The sequence below is a fragment of the Myotis yumanensis genome, unplaced genomic scaffold, assembly GCF_028538775.1.
Source record: "Myotis yumanensis isolate MYYU_CA2020_CCGP unplaced genomic scaffold, mMyoYum1.0.hap1 SCAF_4, whole genome shotgun sequence".
NCBI lineage: Eukaryota > Metazoa > Chordata > Mammalia > Chiroptera > Vespertilionidae > Myotis > Myotis yumanensis.
The window spans coordinates 79,292,336-79,317,167 of NW_027223755.1; the positions used below are offsets into that span (position 1 = coordinate 79,292,336).

At 40.1% G+C, this 24,832-nt stretch overlaps 1 protein-coding gene across 6 annotated transcripts; it reads right to left on the reverse strand.

Moving 5' to 3' along the window:
* Nucleotides 1–59: 59 nt before the first annotated feature.
* ZCWPW1 (zinc finger CW-type and PWWP domain containing 1) lies at nucleotides 60–24,674 on the reverse strand. Of its 6 annotated transcripts, XM_070412661.1 has the most exons (17): nucleotides 24,562–24,674; nucleotides 20,419–20,476; nucleotides 19,443–19,696; nucleotides 18,908–18,998; nucleotides 17,994–18,084; nucleotides 17,553–17,698; nucleotides 17,221–17,343; nucleotides 10,548–10,664; nucleotides 9,161–9,281; nucleotides 8,237–8,312; nucleotides 7,726–7,830; nucleotides 6,515–6,598; nucleotides 5,839–5,905; nucleotides 4,715–4,812; nucleotides 2,078–2,138; nucleotides 1,493–1,627; nucleotides 60–528 (listed from the first exon to the last, which is right to left on the reverse strand). In XM_070412661.1, exons 2-17 carry the CDS (start codon nucleotides 20,444–20,446, stop codon nucleotides 221–223), a joined length of 1,905 nt encoding a protein of 634 aa, XP_070268762.1. In that variant the 5' UTR covers nucleotides 20,447–20,476; nucleotides 24,562–24,674; the 3' UTR covers nucleotides 60–220. The 6 variants fall into 6 exon arrangements, with proteins under 6 accessions (XP_070268762.1, XP_070268763.1, XP_070268764.1 ...); XM_070412662.1 differs by lacking the exon at nucleotides 24,562–24,674 and having other exon boundaries at nucleotides 17,221–17,340; nucleotides 20,419–20,653; XM_070412663.1 differs by lacking the exon at nucleotides 24,562–24,674 and having other exon boundaries at nucleotides 18,920–18,998; nucleotides 20,419–20,652.
* Between the last annotated feature and the right edge of the window lie 158 nt (nucleotides 24,675–24,832).

Genomic DNA, 24,832 nt, shown 5'->3' on the forward strand with positions numbered 1-24,832 from the left:
TGTTAGTGACATGGAGGAGGGAGAGAAGCCAAAAGGTAGTTAGAGACAAACCAAACCAATTAAGCCAGTAACCTATTTTATTAACACATAAACCATACAACCCTGACTTCAGCGAATTAATCTTGTAGTCAATGGCCAATCCCAATAATTCTCTGGGGCCCTTTGAGAGGCTCTCCCTCCTACTCTCAGGGAAGAGGGAAGAGAACACGAGAGCACAGAACTACTCCTCAAAGAAGGTGAACTCCTCCATGTCATCTCTATGCTGCAGCTCCACCCTCTGCTCTGCCTTTTCTCCAACATCTTCCATGAGTTGCTCAAGGTCCAGGTCACTGGAGGCTTCATCGTCAGGAGGGAAGTTTCCAGCCTCCTGTAGCTCTTGAGGTCCAGGCTCTCCTTTCCCTGAGGCAGGACAGGCCCTGTGATGAGCTGGTAGGTTCAGGCCCTCTGACACCATTAGAACCTCTTTTTCTTCAGACAAGCTGGTTACCAAAGCCTTGCTTTGGGGAGCTTTAAATTTTTTCTCAGGACCTAAATGAAAAAGTGAAAGAACTGAGAATCTTATTAAGTCATCTGTCCTTACCTTTGACAAATCAAACTCCAAAATTTATATTAAAAAAAAAAAAAACTCTGGAAAAGATTACCGTTCTCAATAGGAAGAAATAGGCTTTGGAGTTAGAAAGACTTGGATTCAAGCCATGGATTAACCGTATGACAGAGACATGAGACAAGCAAATTTTAAACTCTTTGAGCCTCAGTCTCCTTATAATTGAAATGGTAAATATCCAGCCATAGAGATATTGAAAAAACGAAAGGGAACAACATAGACATATCTATCTAGCCATTGCATGACAATACTCAATAAATGTTAGTTCCTTCCTCCTTACCTTTTGGGGTCTCTGGATCAAATCAAATCCACAACCATTATGTTTCTACTAGAGGCCCGATGCACAAAATTTGTGCAAGAGTAGGCCTTCCTTCCCCCAGCTGCCGGCATTGGCTTCCCTCTGGCACCTGGGACCCAGGCTTCCCTCCAGCACCCAGGACCCGGGCTTCTCTCACAGCCCCGGCTTCCTCCAGAAGGTCATCTGGAAGGATGTCCAGTCTAATTAGCATATTACACTTTTATTATTATAGATAGTGTGTACTGCATTCTACAATCTGAGAGATGCCATTTTGGCCAGTTTTTGTTCTTTTTAAAGTAATTAAAAAGTGTAGAATTGATTTAAAATTATCCAGGGAGAGGAGATATAGACATGAACCCTATTTCCCCAAACTTTTTCCAAAGTCTAGCAGCGGTTCTCAACCTGTGGGTTGCAAACAATGAAAATACATCCTGCATATCAGATATTTACATTACGATTCATAACAGTAGCAAAATTACAGTTATGAAGTAGCAACGAAAATAATTTTATGGTTGGGGTCACCACAACATGAGGAACTGTATTAAAGGGTCGCGGCATTAAGACGGTTGAGAACCACTGGAGAGCCTTACCTGGCTGGTCAGGATCTGAATTCCCATGCACTTTTTTCCTTCCCATTATGGGTACAGGAGCAGCTGCAGGTTCATTTCCAAGAGATCTCTTCACTGACTTCCCTTGCTGAGTCCCATCTCGTCCATCCGCTATGCCTGCATCACCCCACACCCCCACCATGAAGAACATTTATTTCTCCCTAAATAACAACTTTTCAAGGGTCCATTGATTCCCCACATTTAAGTCTCTGCCCTGCATCTTCTGCTAATCTTAATCTAGTAAATTCCTTCAGTTCCTCTCCCCTCCCCAATATTTCTCCCCTCTCCCCCACTCCCATCATCTTCTCCTCATGGTTCTCCTCATGGTTCTTCTCTAGAAAGTTATCCTTCTTGCTAAGAATTTAAAACATTCATTTCTAAGATTTTATAATTCAATATTCAGAAATGAGGACGCTACAGATTCTCCAATGACACTAGCATGATCCTGCCATGTTTTCTCAGGTTCTAGATCTGAGACAGTAAGTTCTAGCTACCTGCAGGCCCATTACACTCTCTGCTTCCTCCCTGCCTTAACTGTAACACAGTAACAGTTGCTGGCTTGCTTACCTCTTGCCTTGGGGGGTTTTGTCTGAATTTTGGCTGGCTTGGGACTGGGCAAAGTTGGGTCCTAAGTATGGGAGAGAAAAATAAGAAAAGATAAATGAAGTTACATAATTGTGTTTTTAATAAAATGGGATGCTACAGAAAGGATGACAACAGCCACAGACTGAGAAAAAATATTTGCAAAAGGCATATCTGATGAAGGACTGTTATCTAAATATAAAGAACTCATAAAACTCATCAGGAAAACAAATAACCCATCCTGGCCAATGTGGCTCAGTGGTTGGGCATCCTCCTGTGCACCAAAAGGTTGCCAGTTGGATTCCTGGTCAGGGCACATGCCCAGGTTGTAGGCTTGATCCCCAGTAGGGAGTATGCAGGGAGCAGCCAATTGATGTTTCACTTCCACATCGATGTGTCTCTCTCAAACACCCTTCCTCTGTCTCTAAAAATCAATAAAAAATTTTTAAAAAGAAAACACCTCATTTACAAATGGACCAGACACCTTAATGGAAACCTTACCCCAAATATACAGATAGCGAGTAAGCACATGAAAAGATGATAAACATCATAAGTCATAAGGAAAATGCAAATTAAAACAACAATGAGATAGTACTATGCATCTATTAGAATGTCCAAAATCCAAAACACTAACAACATCAAATGCTGGCAAGGATGTGAGGCAACAGGAACTCTTATTCATTGCTAGTGGGATGGGAATGTAAAATGATATAGCCACTTTAGAAGACAGTTTGGTAGTTTCTTACAAAACTAAACAGACTCTTACCATATGATCCAGCAACCAAGCTCCTTGGTATTTATCCAAAGAAGCTGAAAACTTAAGTTCCCATAAAAACCTGTATACAATGTTTATAGCAACTTTATTCATAATTGCTCAAACTTGGAAGCAACCAAGATATCCTTCAGTAGGTGAATGGGTAAATAAACTGTGGAGCGTACAGAAAATGGAACATTACTCAGGAAAAAAAGAGGCATCAAGCCATGAAAAGACATGGAAGAACCTTAAATGCATAATTCTAAATGAAAGAAGACAGTCTGAAAAGGCTACATACTGTGATTCCAACTATATGACATTCTGGAGAAGGCAAACTACAGAGACAATGAAAAGATCCTTTGACAACCTTCGAGGTTGTCAAAGATTGAGGCATACTTGGGAAGGGAGAAGAGATGAACAGGTAGAACACACAGGATTTTTAGGGCAGTGAAAATACTCTGTACAATATTATAGTGATTGATACATGTCATTACACATTTGTACAACCCACAGAATGTGCAACACTAAGAGTGAACGGTAATATAAACTAAGGACTTTGAATGGTTAGGGTATGTCAATGTAGGTTTATTGATTATAACAAATACACCACTCTGGTGGGGGATATTGATAATGGGGGAGGCTATGTATAAGGAAGGGGTAAATGGGAACTCTCTGTACCTCCCTCACAATTTTGCTGTGAACCTAGCGCCACTCTAAAAAGTCTCTTCAAATATGAAAAAAAATGTATATTTCAGTGCCTGAAAAGAGACTAAGGAAACAAGTGAATGAATATCCTAAGTGTCCACATAGTGGGAAGAGAGAATAGAGGCAAATTGGTGTTCTCTGAAACTGCTCCAGTCAGAACCAAAGAACTACGGTAGGAATTGAGATGGTAATCAAGAAATAAGTTGCCCTAAAAAAAAAAAGAAAGAAAGAAGTTGCCTTGACTGGGCAACTCAGTTGGTTAGCATGTCCTCCCACTATACCAAAGTTGCAGGTTCAGTCTCCAGTCAGGGCACATACAAGAAGCAACCAATGAATGCATAAATAAGTGTTACAACAAATATCTCCCTTCCCTCCCATCCCTCCCCTCCCCCCCCTCTCTCTTTCTCCCCCTTCCTCTTTCTTTCTCTCTAAAATCAATAAATTTAAAAAAGAAAAGAGCCCTGGCAGGTGCAATTCAGTGATCAGAGCTTTGGTCTGTGCACCGAAGGATCACAGGTTCGATTCCCAGTCAAGGGCATGTACCTGGGCTGCAGGTTCGATCCCCGCCCTGGTCAGGACATGTGCGGGAGGTAACCAATTAATGTGTCTCTCTCACATCCATGTTTATCTCTCTCTCTCTCTCCCCTCCCTCCCTCTGCCCCCCCCCCCTTCTCCCTTTCCTTCCTCCCTTCCACTCTCTCTAAAAATCAATGGAAAAAATATTCTTGGTGAGGAATAAATACATACATACACACATACATTTTTTTTAAAAAAAGAAAGAAGTTCTAACCCTGATTGAGTAGCTCGGTTAGTTTGAGCATTGTCCTGATATGCCAGGTTGGGGATTTGATCTCCAATCAGGGCACATACAAGAATCAACCACTGAATGCATAAATAAGTAGAACAACAAATTGATGTTTCTCTCTCTCCCCCTTCCTCCCTCTCTAAAGTCAATCAATAAATAAAATCTTTAAAAGAGAAATAAGTTCCCAGGGATGTGATATATTAGAGAGAATAATCAAGGAAATTCCTTGGAGACCCTAAGAGACAGGATTGTCAGGGTTTCCTGAGGCAGAGACAGGATACTTCCTTAGTAAATATGACCCATGCCAACAGATGCCCTATAGGACTCTCCTAAAAGGAGCCCCAAAGATCAATCTTACTTTTTTCTCTCCCTCCTCTTCCTCCTTCTCCAAGTCTGACTCTTCCTCTTCTTTCTCCAAGAAGTAATCTGGGCTCTTAGCCCCAGTGAGCATTAAGTCTAGAACAGGAATAGGAAGGAAAGCTAAATCATTTAGTCAATAAAATAGGTGATGAGTTAATGGAGCTGATCCCAGAGAATCAATCTTCTAACTCTACCCTTCATGTCCAAGTAGTATTTTCTCCATAAATCATGATCCTATAGGAGATTATCACAGTTCAACCCTTTTCAAAGTCTCATCACTATTTAATGTGCACCCTCCTTCCCTGCCCCCTTTTTTCCTCCATTCCTCTCTCCACTCATCCATTCATCTATTCATCCCCAACACTGGCCCAATGGTATTCATGGAAAACCTCCTATTATAAAAATCTAGAACTAGGCTGATAACATCCTATATAATAAAGAGCTAATATGCAAATGGTTGTCACACCCTCATGCCTTAACGGCTCAGACACTCAACACTGGGGAGAGAGGAATGGGGACCAGTCAGGCACAAATGAGCTTGCGAGAGAGAAATGGGGACCAGCCAGGCTGCGGCTTGGGAGAGGGACAAGCTGCCTGCCCTGTGGTCCTGGGCACCTGTGGCTGCAGCCCAGGCAAAGCCACCCACCCATGGTCTCCTGCAGCTGTGGCTAGCCTGGGTCCTGGGTGCCTGCAGCCAGCCAGAGGGAGGGAAGCCTAGGTCCCGGGTGCCTGCAACTGGCTGGAGGAGGGAATCCTGGGTCCTTGGTGCGGGGTGAGGCAGAGGCAGTTAGGGGCAATCAAGCCAGCCGGGGAGCAGTTAGGGATGATCAGGCAGGCAGGCAGAGGTGGTTAGGGGTGATCAGGCAGGCAGACAGGCAAGTGGTTAGGAGCCAGCAGTCCCGGAATGCAAGAGGCAGTCGGACATCCCCCGAGGGGTCCCAGATTGGAGAGAGTGCAGGCTGGGCTGAGGGACCCCCCTTCCCTGCTGCTCCCCCGCCCCCGATGCACGAATTTTTGCACCAGTCCTCTAGTCAGATATAAAACAAAGAAAAGCTTCAGTTGCTGTCCTCATGAAGGAATCCCTCCTCTCCCTCTTTAGTCTTTGCCTCCTACGTATCCTACCTTTTCCTTCCCCATTATTGTCAGATCCACTGTATCTGCTCCAGAAACCAAACAATTTAACCCGCTCCTGAGGGAACCAAGAAACAAAAGCATCATCTACTACTCTTCCAGGAACTATTGTTGCCCTCTGTCTTCAAGATTTTAGTTATAGGATTTGAATTTATATTCCATACCATTTTCACTTGAAATTTCACATTAGATTTACCTATATTTTTGTGGAGATTAACTATTATAACATATTGTAGTAAAGTAATATATAATCATATTATCATCTCTTTTCCAGTTTATAATTCAATAAGTAACTGGGAAAGATAAATTCACTGTTTGTCATTCTCCACCCACCCCCAAAGGCAGAAATTGAGGGTAAACACTGACTCTGCATAAAAGAGATGTTAAGGTACATATATCTGAGACTTGACTTTATATCTTAGCCCCCTACCACAAACTGTCTCTGTCTGGACTGAGAGAAGATCCCATTTATCCAAGGGTAAGGAAAAGAATGGATGAGTTAAGGAATTGAGGGAATTTGGCCTGGGGAGAAAAGACTATGTAGTTCTAAGACTAAGACTGTATAACAGAGAAGCACAAACCAATTTTTTGCAGCAGCGAACACATGGTTTGCTTTGAGTCTCAAGTCCCAAAGAGGAACTGGTATGTTGTCTGATCACTTTCCCACCTGAATACCGATCTGTTCTGCCTCCTGAGCCATTATCATGGCTGCCCCCAGTTTCTGGCTGCAGTCCTTGTATCTGCACTTTTTCTGAAATGGAAGAGTAGAGTCATGATAAATATTGAGATGTGACCCCAATATACTGCTCACCAGACATCTTTTTAAAAAATATTTAAAATATTTTTTATTGATTTCAGAGAGGAAGGGAGAGGGAAAGAGTGATAGAAACATCAATGATGAGAGAAAATCATTGACTGGCTGACCCCTGCACACCCCATACTGGGGATCGAGCCTGCAACCCAGGCATGTGCTCTGACTGGGAATCGAACCGTAACCTCCTGGTTCATAGGTTAATGCTCAACCACTCAGCCATGCTGGCCGGACCCAGATATTATCTTTAACTACATTTATTTCCAGCTCCTGGTATTGACATGATACTCTTATTAATCTTTAGAGCTCAGAGACACAATTCTCACTTAGCCCCCAACAAGAAACCCTCACCAATTCCTAGCAATGTTTTCAACCAACATTTTGATGTCCTCTCCCAAGTAATTCCCATGGAAATTTGAAAAGGCAAGATTAAAGAACTTCAGATGATTACACTTTTAAGCTTTTCATAAGTTTCTTTAGATCCAGCTGTTTGATTTAATACTCACTACCTAATTTTCTACAGCCCCTAAGCTGCTGGACCTCTGCTCATTTATAGCTAATGCAGTGATTCTCAGCCAGGGGAGGTTTTGCCCCCCGAGAGGACATTTGGCAATTCTAGAGACAACTCTTTGGTTGTCACAACCAAGGGTGGGGGATTCCTACTGGCTAGTTGCCCAGGGATGCTGCTAAACATCCTACAATGCACAGGACAGCCCTCCACAAGAAACAATTATCTGGCTCAAAATGTCAATAGTCTCCAGACTGAGAAACCCCGAGTTAATCTATGCCCTCGTTTCCACCACACCTGCTTTGGCTAAACTGTAGAAAACTAGTCTTCAGGAAGGCCTCCCATCTGAAGGCAGGGGAAAAGATTTTAAAAAATGACTATCTTGTTACAATCCTGGTAGATAGAAGAGTCCCTCATGAATAACCTCACCCTTGCACACTTGGTCAGACATGAGACTTTCTCCTGATTCAGCTTCCCCTGGGAGAATATCAGGTTTAATAAAGGGAAAATTTCGTTTTCAAGTTTGCTGTATCACAACTGACCCCCAAGGGTTGCTCACCACTCCGGCTAGCTCCAGAGACAGCTCCTGAAAGTTCTTTAGCATATTGACTGGGATCCAAGCACGAGAGACTGTTTCTCCAAAAAATGTCACATGGTACTTAGACTGAAATGAAAGATGGTTATGTTATGGCCTCTTGTCTTTCTCCTTGCTTTGGCCCTCCAGCCAGAAAAGGAGGGGAAGCACTGTGGAGTCACAAGGAAGGAGATGCTGGGCCTCTTCTGCTCCTTTATACTGATCCACCTGACCCACTTATTTCATTGTTCTTCCATCCTGACCTCAGTAATCCTAACCAATGCAAATTTATCAAAACACACATGTCCTAATAAATATTTAATTAGATACAAGTTTGTTTCTATGTGTGAGAATTTATTTCTGTTTGTCACTCCAGCTAAGTGTCTGATTCTGCTCATGTCTGCTGGCTATGCCTATGTTCTAACTCTGTGCATCTGTTAGGATGACTTTGGTCATTACTTTGGCTTGACCACCTACCTGAATCAGGAAAACTCACCGGCAAGGAATCAAGATGAGAAGCAAAAAGAAAATATTCCCCCAGGTCAGGGTCAGATTCTACCATGCCTGGCCACCTGAAGAAGATAGATGGATATAGGAGACGGAAGAGATGGGTTTAGATGAATAGAACACAAACTCATTAATACACATGTAAAGAAAGGAGCAATATGTTTTGTAACCAAAGTCAGACACCACCACCCCCGTCAATCCCTCCCAGTGGTCACTACCAAATGACTGAAGACTGAAGTAACTGTCATCAATGTACAAAGAAGCTTAGGATCTTCCTTGTAAAAGTATCTTATCCTTAGGCCTTCCAGCAAGTCTGAGAACAAAGTCTTCTGACTAGGGACAGCTCCAATGAAGAAATTACCCATCCTACCCTCCCTTGTTCTCTTACTTTATCCCTAATATCTCAGTGTTTTAAAAATGCTGTAGAGCCACTCTCCTCTTTCTACCCATTCAGGATAGAATTGTCAGACTCTTTTTTCCAGGGAAATACAACATCCACTATGAAATTCTAGAGAACATGCTCTTTCAAAGCCTCCAAGCTTAGTACTTTATATTCTCCCCCACCCCATGCTTTTTCTAAGGCAGGTACCATGTCTTTTCTTTTTTTTAATCCTTACCTGAGGATATGTTGTGGATTTTTAAATTATTTGAGGGAGAGAGAGAAACATCAATCGGTTGCCTCCTGTATGCACCCTGCCTTGGGGATTGAACCCACAATCGAGGTATGTGCCCTGACCAGGAATCAAACCCACAATCTTTCAGTGTACCAGACAATGCTCCAACTGAGGCACCCAGCCATGGCTAAGGCAGGTACCATTTCCATTGTAAATGTTTCCCATTTCCTTCCTTCTCTATTTGAATCTACCACTCTCAAGTTCATGGAGGCTGTTCCAAGTATGCCATGGCGCCCTACCAGGGGTAACCATATTGCTTGGCCCAGATGATGGATCCTGGGATGTAGGAGGCATAGGCCACATCACTTTCATGCCCTATCCAGGTCTCCTCAGGGATATCACAGTGATTGTACTCCAAGTCTGCCAAAAAAGAGAAGGAAAATAGCCTGGATGAGGGCAGGAGATAGAACAGGAAACAGGTATAGGCAGCAGGTATGACCAAAAGGGCACCTGGGAAACGGGCACGGAGGAAGAATAACAAAGACCCTTGGAGGAAATGCAACCTAGAAGTGGGAGTGCTGCCTCCTTATACTCTAGAGCAGTGGTTCTCAACCTTCCTAACGCCCGACCCTTTAATACAGTTCCTCATGTTGTGGCGACCCCCAACCATACAATTATTTTCGTTGCTACTTCATAACCATAATTTTGCTACTGTTATGAATCGTAATGTAAATATCTGATATGCAGGATGTATTTTCATTGTTACAAATTGAACATAATTAAAGCATAGTGATTAGTCACAAAAACAATATGTAATTATGTATGTGTTTTCCGATGGTCTTAGGCGACCCCTGTGAAAGGGTCATTCGACCCCCAAAGGGTTGCGACCCACAGGTTGAGAACCGCTGCTCTAGAGAAAGAGATTCCAGGCTTCTATATCCTACATTGTTTGACCCTTCTATGTAACATTATGACTATAATTTCTCTGAGACACTGTTTTCTCATCTGTAAAGTAATTGGGCTGAATTAGAGCATCATAATGTCTTTCAAGTAGTTTCAAACATTCTAGAATTCTATGCCATTGGATCTTTCTTACCTGCTTTTCCCTGTATATTCCATATCCCTTCCTATCCAACCCAATACCAATAATCTAATCAGGATTTCCAGGGTCAGACTAATGCTGAAAAAGATGGAATTCTCTCAGAACATACATGTGCTTTTCTATATGTTTTTATTTATTTCAGAGAGGAAGGGAGAGGAAGAGAGAGATAGAAACATCAACGATGAGAGAGAATCATTGATCAGCTGCCTCACACACACCCTCCCCCACCCCCCACAGGAGATCGAGCCTGCAACCCAGGCATGTGCCCTGACCAGGAATCCAACCATGACTTCCTGGTTTATATGTCAATGCTCAACCACTGAACCACATTGGCTGGTCTCAGAAAATATGTTCAGATTCCATGCCCCTCCCGACAACATAACTCTTTAGGTTGTCTTCTTCTAGCCCGTTATGCCAGATTCATCTTGATATGACAAGAAGATCGTTTTCTTTCTCTAGACACTATAAGGATCCCTGGAGTTGAAACTACACCTACAACATAATTAATTTAAAGGATATATGCAGGGAAAGAGGGTGGAACAAAAAAAAAAAAAAACACCATAAACATTTCCACTCCATTCTACCTGTATTCTGGTCACAGGACCAATTATCTGGAAGGACTGAGGGGTCAGCGTTCCCATGAAGCCGCCTCCATTTCTCACAGTTTGGGGAGGAACACTGGACCCAGACTAGACACTGACCTGTGACGGGGGAAAAAACTGAAATGAGACTCAAAAATGTGCTCTTCCTTCTTCAACTCATTTAAAATCAATATACTCCTCACCAGAATCACATAGCCTTAGAGATCACCTAGTCCAATCCTTACTTATAAATGGGAAAAGAAAGGCTCAGAGAAGATAACTGACTTGCTGAAGATTAGTCTAAATTTGTGGCAGAGCTAAATTTACAACCCAGATCTCACATTTCAGTCTTTTACCATACCATGCCATCATTTCTCCTCCACCCAGGGCAGAAAGAAGTGTTTCCTATATTGACAGTTCTTTAAAAAGGTTGGTTTCCATCCTTCTGGCTAGTTCCTTGTTCTCTGCTAGCATGTCAATGCTGAAAAATTCTTTTGAAGGGCTACCCAGCATCTTTTGTGTACAACATCCAGAGTTCCTATCTGAATCTCAGCAGATTTATCCGTCACCAAATCATCAAGTTGCAACCTTTGGGACCAACAGCCCCAAGTTCACCCCCCTCCAAAAACACGGGTCTAAGTCCATCATTTCTCAATCAACTATTTACTTCAGGCCCTGCTGAAAGACAAAGCATTCCTTTTAAATATATATATATATATATATATATATATATATATATATATATATATATTTTTTTTTTTTTTTTTTTTTTTTTTTTATTGATTTCAAAGAAGGGAGAGGGAGAGAGAGACAGAAACATCAATGATGAGAGAATCATTGACTGGCTGCCTCCTATACACCTATCACTGGGGATTGAGCCCGCAACCCAGGCATGTGTCCTGACCAGAAATCAAACCATAACCTCTTGGTTCATAGGTCGACACTCAACCACTAAGCCACCGCGGCTGGGCAAAGCATTCCTTTTATCACTTACCTGCCAAACCATCATCCCCACCTTTCTCTATCCCCACATTTTCTGAGTTGTTCCTGTACCCGACACAGCCTCTCCTCTTTCCTTCCTAAACCCTTCCACTGTTATTTTTAGAATTCCAGACAAAAGCAACAAAAGTCCACATATCTTTAACCTCTTCTCTGACCCTCTATCTCATTTTTGAAACCTGGTGATGCACTGACATTGCCTCTACCCGACCCCACCCCACCCGCAGCTCTCTAAATAGAATTGGTTCCTTCTCATGCATCTCATGTCTCTCAGGCCAGAAAATGGATTCAGTATCATCCTTATTCCCTATTGCCATTTCCAGACCATTACCATCTCCTTCTTATAAAAACCTTCCTCCCTTGAGGTCCAGGTGATGGAACTATATATACCACCCTCTCATCTCCCTTGAAAAGATGCTGACATCTGGTTCAGCCTTCTCCTCTCTACCTCCTGGCCTCATTCCAAATGATCACTATTTCCATAGGGGTAACTCACAAAGAATCCCATTCTCTGAGTTCTTTGACCTTTTCTTCCATGCTATCTCATAACCCACTTCACTTCAGTAACCCACTCCTATCCTTGTATGCCCCACCGGTCATCTGCAGGGACTGCATACTCCCTTGAACCACTTATCCAAATATCCTTCTCTGATAAAAATTCCCTGTCCTCCCACTTCACTTGCTCAAAGGACCCCTATAGCAACTTTCACTTTATCTAGATCTCTTACCCTCCCCTCAATCCAGAAGCAACCTCTTTTCTTTACTCTGTACTTACTCAGGTTTGATTCCTTAGACCCTCTGTCCTTCCTCCTACCCAGCAGGTAAAACACAACTCTGAATGAACCCACTCTACCTTTTCTGTGCCTATATTCATTAAATTGAGTGTTACTAGAAAAAAATCACATAACTAGGCACATGGGTACACTATATACTCACAATATGTTTCCCTAGTAAGTTCACTCTCCCACTGTCAAATCTTACTTTAAATACATAAGAAATGCCCTCCATCCTATTGAAACCATCCTCAGAAAAGCATATTATGGATCACATTCTTGATTAATTAATTTTGAAGAACAAGGTACTGGTTGGGAATGATGTATTAGTCTGAAAAGATAGTTGCTAATGATATTTTTGGATGTTTATAGAGATGCCCTAGCAAGACTAGAAAAAAAGAATGTGAGAAGGGGTTGGGACTATAAAAGTAAACATAGATCAATAAAATAAGTGGTTGGTTGTGAAAATAATGAATATTCATGAGGAAATGAGTGAGGGGGGAAATCATCCTAATGACATAGAACTAGATATTTATGGCTTGGTATGAAACCTTCAAAGACAACAATAAACAGTTCTTTAAAGTTCCCTTTCAAACAGTGTAGAAAGAGGAGAAGATGATGTGTCTGAAAATGGAGCTTGAGGCTCTCAACATGGCTCTATGATAATGAAGACTGATGTCAAACACACATTAAGAGCATTTCAGTTGACCTCTCACTCTTGAAATACTAGTTTCCTTGGATTCTGTGATCACTTATTCTCCTGTTCCCTCTCTCCATCTTTCTGGCAGCTTCCTCCTTTACTGGGTTCTCATTTTTCTCCATTAAAGCTTTAAATGTTGGCGTTCCAAAGTCCAATCATGGATGTTTGCTCCCATGTTACACTTTCTCCTGAGGCAAACTTTCCCATTCCCATAGCTTTGAAATACATTTTCATACCTGATAACACAGAGATGTATAAACTAACAGTCTCTGTTCTGAGCTCCAGATATCTGTAGCCATCTTGCTCTTTTGTAACTCTATTTGGATGTCTCACAATGACCTCAAATCTAATGGACCTAAAACCCAAACACTTAATCTTATCCCACAAATCTGTTTTTCCTCCATCTTTCCCCACCTCTTTTCATGTACATGTTCAAGCCAGAAACCAATCATCTTTAACATACTCTCTCCTCTTTCATCCCCCCCTCCATATCCAATTCATTACCAAGTTCTGACAGTTACCTCTAACACATATCTTGAAATCATCCATTTCTCTGTTTCCAATTTCATCATCCTAATCCAAGCCACCAAAAATCTAATCTAATACTAACTTCTTGTCCACTCTTGTCCCCTCATACTTCATTCTCTAATTGGATTCTTCTAAAACATTAACTCAATGATGTTGTTCTCCTGGTTAAAATCCACCAGTGGCTTCCCACTGCACTTCGGAAAAAATTCTCACTTTGTAACATGGTCTTTGATTTAGTTACTACCTACTTCTTTATATTTATCCAGAGCTACTTTCCTGCCTTGCTTCCCCTTGCTCTCTGAACTCCAATCACACCAGCTTTCTTTTAGTACCTGGAATATGCCAAACTTCACCCTACCTAAAACTCTTTCTCTTACTTCTACTATTCCTTCAGGTTTCAGCTTAAATGTTATTTCCTTACAAATGAATTCCCTGACTGACCCATTTTATTTCTTTTTTTATTTTTTTAAATATGTTTTTATTGATTTCAGAGAGGAAGGGAGAGGGAGAGAGAGAGAGACAGAAACATCAATGATGAGAGAGAATTATTGATTGGTTGCCTCCTGCATGCCCCTACTGGGGATCAAGCCCACAACCCAGGCATGTGCCCCCCGACCGGAATCGAACCCGGGACCCTTCAGTCCGCAGGCTGACGCTCCATCCATTGCGCCAAACCAGCTAGGGCTGACTGACCCATTTTAATTGAGTCTCCATTATTTCCTTTAATGACACTCCATTTTTTTCATTCACAGTACTTAACAGAAATTGGTTGTATTTATCAGACACTTCCCTTTTAACTTCCTACTCTAGGAGGACTCACCTCTCCTTGGCAACTATAAGAAACAGGAAGCGTAGTTCTTTTATAGCAAGAGGCTTACACATTCACTACAATCACAACCTGACTCACAAGCACTGCCTAAAGGGTGAACTTCCATCTTTCAGTCTAAAGTGCAATCCTGATGGGAGCAGCCAGAACTGTGATGTGTGAACGCCCACTCCTATCCCCACATCCTTCTCTCTGGAAAGTACTACCTCTTCCAATTTTCAGTTTATATATAAAAACTGTGTTCACATTCATCATTAATGCTAATGTGTAAATTCTCTCCAAGGAAAATCTGCCTTCAACCTGGCTTGAAAACCTTGAATTAAAATGCAGGAGAGCAATGGTGGAATTGAGGTAGCAACCAGAGCGAGGAGAAGGGACACCCCCAAATCATTCCATATAATGACTGGTTTTCTTGTCTGGCTGCATTTGTATAAGTTTGGTTCTGGTTGTAACTATGAGTCTGAAGAAGAATCTTGGCCATCCTGTACCTTAAAGCATGCCTTTTTTGGCAAGCTATATAAAAAGAAATCTCTGACAAAAATAAAATAAAGTGCAATCCTTCCCCTAATACTGAGAGGTTCAGGAGAAGATCAGTACCACCCAGACCATCCGAGTACCCAAATTAGGCTAATACCTCCAGTTCCTTATATTACCATGTCATAATAACATGAGGAGTGGTTTATTGCCCTGGACTACCTTGTTTGGTGACTGCATAGTCTTGCTAGAATTTTCTTTCAAGTATGTACAAACCATATTATGCTTCTATAATTAAAATTATATAGACATACATATACATGTTAAACACTAGCTGACTGTTTATTCCATTGTTCCTTACACTTTGGGTTCTGTCTTTTTTTGGGGGGGGGGCCACAAGCCTGTTTTCCTCCATATTGTTCATTTTACTTATATTCATAAGTATTTATATTTACTTATATTTATAAGTATTTATATTCAAAGTTTTAAAAATACTAACATACTATATGATCTATTTTATTTCTTATCCTAAAATTTCTCAAGATCACTTCATATTAAATATTTGTTTATTATCTGTCCAATACACTAAAACTGCAAATTCCATAAAGTCAGGGATTATCTATTTTGTTCACCAACATATTTCCAGCACCTAGCACAATGCCTGGCAAATAATATAAGGCATTAATAACTATTGTTAAAATAAGAAATACATCTATATCCATCCTTATCTTCCATCCATCCAATCTCAAAGGCTAAGCTGTCCTTTCTCAGAATAATTCTCTCTATATATAAACAATTTTCCCTGAGCACATAAATATGCTGGTAACACACAGGTCAAGACTATTTCTTTAAAAAAAAAAAAAAAGACTATTTCTTTTTAAAGAAAGCTCAAAAGCTCAAAATAACTTTCCCTTAACTCTGTACCCACTCCTCCTTTTATTTACCATTTTCTCCCTCCTAGTTTTCTCATCTAAACTAATTTAAAAAGTATTTATTCTTCAACCAACTATAACCTGCCATTCACCCTTACCAACCCATATAATTGCTCTAATCAAGACCATAATGACTTACTAATTGTGATATCGGTTAAGCATTTTCAAATCTTTATCCCCTTTGATGTCTCTATAGTAGCATTTGACAAGGCTAAATACTCCCTTTTATGAAATTCTCTCCTCCCCTGGCATCTGTGATACTACATTCTCCTAATTTTCCTTCTACCTTTCTAATTTTCTCTTAGTTCTTCTTAGTTTTTTCCTTGGGCAGCTCTTCTTCTGTTCAATCCTAAACATTATGTCCCCCAGGGTTTTTTACTCAGTGTTTTTCTCTTCTCACTCCGACCTTCTTCTTAGAAAAATTTCATCTATTCTTACTGATGTAGATGACTCCGAAATTTCTATCTCCAACCCAGACCTCTTTCTTGAGCTCTAAATCTCATCAAAGACCCCATAACTTGCTCACAGATGAATTCACCACCTTAAACTTTTTCTTCTATACTCTCCATTTTAGATCATAATCCTTTCAGCCACTCATTCACTCACACCTCACTCTTCCTCAGCTCTCATATCCAACTAGTAACCATATCATGGTGATCCTGTCTCCTAAAGATCTCAAATTTGTCTCTTCTTCATCACTGCTATTGTCTATATTGTCTATCTTCCTTGCTTGGATCACTATTTCTGAGTCTAGTCTTGTTCACAGGAATTCATCTTCCATGCTATTGCCAAAGTGAGCTTTCTAAATAGAAATCTTATCAATTTTCCCCTACTTAATGTCAATGGTTCCTCTTTATCTATAAAATAAAACCCAAACTCCCTTAACTTCACATGCAAGGCCCTTTAAGACCTGGCCCTTGCATGTCTCTAGCCTTATCTCCCCTACCCCTGTAACCTCCTACCCCAAAGCACGACCAAAAGCTACCAACATTAGTCCTCCTCCATAACTCTGAAAATTATCACTCTGATCCACCCCCATTTCTACCTTGGTTCATCTGACTAAATTATACTTCAAGTTCTGGCTCAAGCAGTATCTTGTCTTAGAAATGTTTCCAATTCTACTCCCAACTTATAGCTTTTTTATCTACCTTCCTTAGAAGACTATCTCCCTTGTGACAGGCTTATACTCATTTCTTCTGCACTTATCCAGCCCTCCTAAAATGCCTGGTATATAACAGGTACCCCAAAACTATAGATTATATGAACAAACAATTCAATGAATTAAATCTTTCTCTCTCTTCTTCAGCAGCATATCCTCTACAAGTAGCAATGAGAAATTAATTATAATCTTTGCAGAATTCCCTCTAACATTCTAACCCCTGCCTCTCTCCTTCATCTCCAGTTTTCAAGCCCAAGTAGTTTTCCAAACAATGGCTGAACTTACCAAAACCACTTTCCTCTCCTTTTTGTTGGTCCCTGATCTGAGCATGATCCTGAACCATTTTCTTCACTTGGTCTTTCTGTTTATGCTCATGTCCTCGCTGGGCTTTCTTCATTTTCTCATCTTCTGGGAAGATAAAATAATTGTAGGGCGGGGTTATGTGGGAGAGATTCTTTGTAGATAATAAAGCAGAAAGAAGGATGAAGGAAGAAAAATCATAGCATGATAGTTTCAAGCTTTAGGTTGGAAATTCTCAGCCTGCCCACTGTCCCATTCCCTAATTTTATGGATTAGGTATTTGAGCCAGATGTCAAAGTATATCTGACTATACTTACGAGCTTTTTTCTTTCTTCTCCTTAAGGAGAGTTTACTGAATTTCTTCTCAGATGATGCAAGATCTGGTTGGTATGGCTTAGAAGGGATTATTCCATCTTCCTGAGAGGCTGGAATCTCTAGAATATGAGGTACCGTTACCCACTCTCTGAAAATAAGATATTTTTAAATGAAAAGGTAAAAGAATCCAAAAATAAATTTTAAGAGGATAGAAGAATCCTAGGCTCTCTAAGGCCTCCTGATGTCATTTTACCTATCTACCTGCCTATTTTTCCCAATTCAAACAGGTAGCTTTCCTGAGCTGAGACAAATTTACAGAGATACAAAAAATGACCAGAAAAAAAAATGACCAGATAGGTAGGTTGGTAGGTAGGTAGATAGATAACCTTTTATAAATATTAAGTCCACCCTGTAATCAACTCACCTAACAGGAATAAACTTACCTATCAGCATTATCATTATCAGTAGTAGAAGAAGCAATTCCTGGTTCCTTGTCTAACTGGGTATGTCTTATGGGCTGGGCACAGGAAGTCTCTGCAAAATCAAGGCTAGATTCTATCTCTTCCAAAACAAAACACTATAAGCAAAGAAGTAATGTTAAGAAATAACCACTCCATTATTTTTAAATTATAATCTTTCATTAAAATGTCTTCCACCTGTTGCCTGGAAGAGTCTACTTTTGGACTTTTGTCATATCATAAAATTTTAAGTCTTTAAAATTTCAGGAAAAAATACAAATTTATGTCCTTCTAAAAGCCTTTCCAGATTGACCTGCCTCATTCCAGGATAGCCAGGTAATGTTAATTTTATTTTATTTACTGTGTCTTATATAATTTTTCCTTAAACTTTCCTCTAGGAATAGAATTATATCTAAGAATAGCTGAAAATATCAGATCATTTTCCTTAGCCCCATGACCTTATTGATAGGGTCTTGGGGCCTATGCTATAGAGTCCTTTGTTCTAAAAATAAAATCCTTGAGCATGTTGAAACAGTATGGGAAACAGAAAATATACAAGGGTAGATGGAAACTAAATTCTTCAAACCTGGGAAAAATAATTTATCTTTTCTAAGTAAATTCTGAACATATAGAAAAGAATTTAACTTACATTTTAAAAAATTTAGATGAAACTGTATTTACATTCTGAAGTCAATGTAATCTACTTTTCTAAAAGTCTGCACCCCCTATCTCAGGTGGTTTAGCTATAGTCCTTGATAGAAGATGAAGTATTTTAAAGTATGTCGAAGTCCCATCTAATACTTTCTTACTTAAGAGGATGGAGGCAAGAAAGGAAGCTGTCAATTTACTCAACATCTCAGGTAACAGTTTCTCTGCCTAACTGAAACTTTTTCTCTCACCATAAGCCATACCCAAGCACTCTTGGAGGGACTTCTGTAGAACAATCTGGACAATCTCCTCAAACTCTTCATTGGTAAGATTTGATTTTTCCTGCATAGACAAGGGTAGAGAAGGAAAACTGCTCGTCTTTTCCCAGTTCTCCTCTCTGGCCAGTCAGAAAAGCCTCTGTTAGATGAGGCAGTAAACTCACAAGGCTGAGAGCATGAAGTCTATCGCATATAAGGACTCCACAAACTCTATCCCAGATCTCCTGGGAATAAAGGAGTCAAAAAATGGATAAAGTTGATTAAATTTCTGTCCACCTCTACTTTCATATCCAAACCACCTCAGCCCCTACATACCTACCATTATTTCCTGCTAAATACTGTCATCAAAACATTTTTTATCTTTTTAAGAAAAAAAATGGAAGCCCCAAAAAAGGAATAAAAAACTGAAACTATAAGATGAATTTCCCCAACATGGAAAGATTCTATTTGTCCAGGATGAATGACTAGAAGAAACTGTCCCACTAGAGCCCATCAGTATGACTGATACCTTTTCTTTCTTCTCTGCTTGCTTGTTGGCTTGAACCTTTACTTTTTTCTCCTGGTCACTGCATGGACCATTCACTGTGGTTGCTTCCTCCTCCTTCTTCTCTAACTTGGCCTTTAGCAGGTTTGGTCCGGCCTCTGCCTCCAGGGAACTGATGCCCAGAGTCTCCTCTTTGTGTGAGTTAGGGTTATAGGGCATCAGGCTATGCACTTTTTGTGCAGGTGGGATAAAGGGTTTTTTTGATCCTTTCCCATACTCTGAAAGAAATTTGATCATCAAATGGAATTTATGAAACATAGAGTCTAACACAGAGACTGCCAAACACTGCCAACTGACTGACCATATCAGAATTATCTGGAGAAATATTTTAATAAATTCATATTTCTAGGTCTCTACTCACCCACCCTCATATCGCCCTGCCCTGAGTTTCTGATGAAATATTTTGAAGTGAGGCCCGAGAATCTGAAATTTTACAAGACTATCTAGATGATTCTGATGTACTTCCAGGCTTAGGAACCGCTGAGTAATTGCAAGGTGATAGATATAAGCATTTGAGAAACTGAATTATTTAAATATAAAAATTTAAAAATTTGTCTATTTTAACTTCGGACAAAATTTTATGGGAAATTAAGAGAAAATGAAAAAAATATAGTTAAAATCTACAGATGATACAAAGAAAATTGTAGTGATCCTCCCAGGTGTAAGTAATATCTCTTTCTTCTGAGCTTCCATAATACTCTGTACCTGCCTGGTGACATTCACCCCACTCAAATTTATGTTATAGATATTTTTGAGTTCATATATTCCTTGAGCAGGACTATTTCTAAGATAATATATTTTACTCAAAGTATCTAGAAACGTAGTAACTTTAACAAAGTAGAAATAAAAAATATGTAAACTGAGCTTCTCTTTGGTAGAAATCTGGGAAGGGAAAAGTGAAAGATATTTATAAAATGAACCTCCCTCACTCTTGACTCACCTTCTTTACTCTGCAATGTTGTCATCATTCAGCTCAGAAGCTACACTTTTTTTGTGCTCTGTTAGAAAAGAGAAATTAACTGCTAAAGCTCTGATTGAACATGAGTTTAAACTTTCTTCTCTTCCTGTCTTCTTGGGTTCAGGATTTCTTTTCCTGGAACCCCTGAACTACATGTTCTGCCTTCTTTTTTTTTTTTAATGTATTTAATTGATTTTTCACAGAGATGAAGGGAGAGGGATAGAGAGTTAGAAACATCGATGAGAGAGAAACATCGATCAGCTGCCTCCTGCACACCAACTGGGGATGTGACGGCAACCAAGGTACATGCCCTTGACCGGAATCGAACCTGGGACCTTTCAGTCTGCAGGCTGACGCTCTATCCACTGAGCCAAACCAGTTAGGGCTGTTCTGCCTTCTTGACTATACTTCTGCCTTCTGAGCAATGCCAATTACATGCCAGGGGATAATTAGAGTTATTGTTTTAAAGATTAGCAATAATTCTTAGTGTTTTAAGTGCTGAAGAGTTTTATATATTCATATATCTATAGCCATCTGTGGCACAGCAGAAAGCTGAGACTCAATTTGTGGGTGATGTTCCAATAATTTGTACATTTTTCCAATTTATACTTTCCACTATTGATATTACTTCTATCCACTTGTTAGAAGAGAACTGCTTTTTTATCAGCCTAAATGTATAACCCTCTACCCAGTTTTCTTAGGTTTTAAGCATATAATTCACTCTTATTTTTGTAACAGTTATAATAAATACTGTAACTCAGGTAGTGTTATAGAGGTCATAAAATATCATTTCCCCTTTTTACAGATGAAAAATATGCAGGGAGGTTAAGTGGTTTGCCCAAAATTTCAGTGTTAATACATGGGAGAGCCAAGTTGAACCCAGGCCTTTGCTTTCAAATTCTACTAACACAACATCTATTCTTCTCAGTGATCTTATTTCTGACTGCTGGTTTTGAGTACTTTGAAGGCCCTAGACTTGCAATTCAATCTTCCAACTCTGCCATCTCCCACTTATAAAAAACCCACAAAGCAGCATAAAATGGATCTTTAAGTTTATATACAGTTTCCTTTAAAGGATCTGAAAATTTTAAGACCTTCAAAAGGCCAAATTATAGTAAACACTCAGTTGTCTGGGGTGTAAAGTTCCTCACCCTGGTTCCTAAGATGAATTCAAAAGGTGTTGGGACTTGACTTAGTGTGGCTACAGCATGACCGGGTGTAAAGTATTTTTAAGTTATCTTTTGGTATTTTTTCTGTTCTATTTCTTAATTTCTGAATGTGGATAATTCTGATGTGTTGTTCTGCAATAACTACTTTTCCTTTCATATTAAGGAGCACATTTTCTCACTTTTTGCATCATAACTCACCACTACCAACCCCCAAAGGTATTTGCTCTAAGGAAAAAGGTAAATGGGAAATTGGGGGAGAAACACTACAGCAAATTGGTCTCTTTCTTTATGATAATCCTAAGTAGCAGCTAGAAACTGAATCAAATTGGTTGCAAAAGGAATACTAATTTGACCACAAATGACAAACATCTTCTCTCAGATTCCAGAATCCCAAAAATAATCATTAGAAGTCCCTATGAAGGTAATATAAATTTCAAGAAGAGCTATACTAAATGAAAAATGAAAATTAGTAGATTTGAGATGACAACATTTCTTTTTTTTTTAAATGTCTATCTTTTAAAAGAAAAAAAAACAAATAAAATTTTAAAATGTCTCTCTCTATAATATGCCTCTGGAGAGTAGAACTGTATGGAATGGAGCTTTTTACTATACCCCCTTTTGCATCTCTAACATATTATAGCATACACATATTATCACTTCAAAAGTTATTTTTTTAAATTCTAAATTCTTTAAATAAAATATAGAGTATTTTTTGATCAATCTAAAAATGCACAAATTTTCCAAGTTAGGTTCAAATAATTATTTAAGCCTCTACTGACCTCTGTAGGCAAAAGTGTGTTACTGGAGCCCCAACCAACTGGATAAAATTGTGGATCATTATTGAGTTAACAAACTGTAGTAAATCTATACTAGTAAGCAATGATGTGTAACACTTCCCCTTAATCGAGAGTGGGTTTGTGATGAAGAACGTTGCCTTTAAAGAAAATCTCTAACCTGATCAATAGAGAAAGGAAAGCCAGGAAGTCAGTGACAACTCAAGTCTCTGCTCCTCTGCTCCAGACTAATTATTTTCTCCTACAATAACAAATACTGAAATCTAGTTCAGAGAGAGAAATACTTCTAAATAGTTAATAAATATACAAAATACCACCAACTTTCATCTGACCAGCTAATAAATGACTTTCACTTAAACACTGAAAATCATCACATTGGTTTTAAGAAAAAAATCACCTTGCTCAGCAGTTCTCAAAGTGTGATCCAAAGACTCCTGAGGGTCCTCTCCCTTTTCCAACTACTATCTGTGTTAGGCTGGATTTTCTCATATACTTCAACCAAAACAAGATACAAGCATACCTTGGATATATTGCAGATTTGGTGCCAAACCACCACAATAAAGTGAGTATCACAATAAAGCAAGCTGTAATCTTTTTGCTAATGGAGGGTCTTGCCTTTAATTTGTAAAAAACAAACAAACAAAAAAACATACAACACCTGTGAAGCACAATAAAGGGACGTGCAATAAAACAAGGTAAGCCTGTATCATAACAGATTGAATTCAGAAACAGATGAAAATCCAGCTGTCTTCTATTAAGCCAAACATGAAAGATATTGCAAAAATGTAAAACAACAACAACATGTTCACACTAACTTTCCTTTTGTTTGGGAAAATATATTTTTCATAAAAATGTGAACATGTAATGAGTTTATTGTTATTTTAACATTAATAAGTGTTTAAATTTTTCTGTTTAATTTCTGCCATGGATATAAACCAATCTTTGAAGTCCTTCAGAATTTTCAAGAGTACAAAAGAGTATAACATGTTTGAGAACTGGCGTAGCTAAATGACTTAATTCAGTCCTGTAAATACTTTTCAAACAGCATTCATTCTCTTCCCTCCTCCCCCCCCCCCCCCATTTAAAATGTGTTCACAAATTTCTCCCTCCTCACTATCCAATTATGCCCTCTATATTGTTTCTGGAATCCGTGGTCTTAAGAAAATAAAAGTCAACCCTTTAGAATTATACTCTAACCTAAAGTCTGCAAGCTTCAAAAACCTGTATTTAAAGACTCTATTTAAAATCTCCTTTAAGCTGGAGTTGGATTCCCTTTTGGCTTTAATGTCTAATCTGCTTATTTTCATGCCTCAATCAGTAACAGCTGCTTTCTTTTCTTTTCTCCTCAGAGAGGATGGTTCACATTTAACAAGACAGAAGGGAAAGAAGATCCCAGCTCCCCTGCTGCCTACACTAGACTACCTGACAAGACATTCCTGTCGTCATACCACAGTTCACCTAAAGCTCCTACAGAATCTTGTAAATGGCGAACTACAGCTTCTCGGTTCAGAGAGCGCCAGGAAGCTCAGATAGGGCCACTATCACAAGAAGGCACCCTTCCGGGGCTGGCTCCGGCTCCCGCTATCTGCCGCCGCAGGCGCTCCCGGCGGCCTCGCTGCCGACCGCCACCTGCCTGTTCTGTGCTGTTTTCGCCTAGAGCAGCACGTCGCCATCAACTTCCAGATCGCCGCCCCATTTTTCCTCTCAGGCTGCCTAGGTCCGGAACAGTAAAAGGCCTTAATCCCACCCTTAACATTTGAGGGAAGAACTTTCTGGTGATCCCCATTTTTCCTCGCCCTTCCTTCACCAAGCCTCTCTTAAGGTCGGAGGTATCACAGTCAAAAGTCCTTGACGCCCCTCCAAGAGGAAAACGGCGTCTTTCTAGATTCTCTTCCCCCATCGAGAACCCCATCGTGAGAGAATTCCCCCTCAGCTGCCCCTCCCGCGGAGACACCAGAATCCTCATTCTCGCTCGGACCGTCATTGCCCGCCAGTAAGAAAGAATGGGGTTACTTTTGTTTGTCGGCTGGGGGTGAGTTTGCGGTTAGAGGTTCTAAGGAGCAGGGGTAAGAGTTATCACCCTGACGAGGAAACTCAGACGAAAGATCCCAGGATTAGCTGCGCCTAACATCTTCATCTGCAACCAGATTAGAGATAGCTACCTTCTGGAGCGAGGAACAGAGAGAACTACTGCAACAATTCTGCAAGCCCCTCCAACCTCGACCCACTTTTCCCGCCACCAAGAAAAGGCACGAGGCCACGCGTAAGCTCCACAGTTCCCTCCAGCGGCGAACTCTCAGTGCTGAGGCGCATGCGCAGCCAGAAGATGCGTTTGCGCTTGCGCAGCTGAATGTCGCCATCTTCCACGCTAACGCCCTGTAAAACTACAAATCCCATAATCCTAGATGGCCTCACTTTTTCCTTTAGGCGTCC

What these genes read in the sequence shown, in the direction of transcription:
- ZCWPW1 (XM_070412661.1), bottom strand. Translation starts at nt 20,446, where the DNA reads ATGATGACAACATTGCAGAGTAAAGAAG. An exon ending in AACATTGCAGAGTAAAGAAG is followed by an intron (nt 19,697 to 20,418) that starts GTGAGTCAAGAG and finishes AATTTCTTTCAG; the next exon opens with AGTATGGGAAAGGATCAAAA. An exon ending in GAGAAGAAAGAAAAAAGCTC is followed by an intron (nt 17,344 to 17,552) that starts GTAAGTATAGTC and finishes TTATCTTCCCAG; the next exon opens with AAGATGAGAAAATGAAGAAA.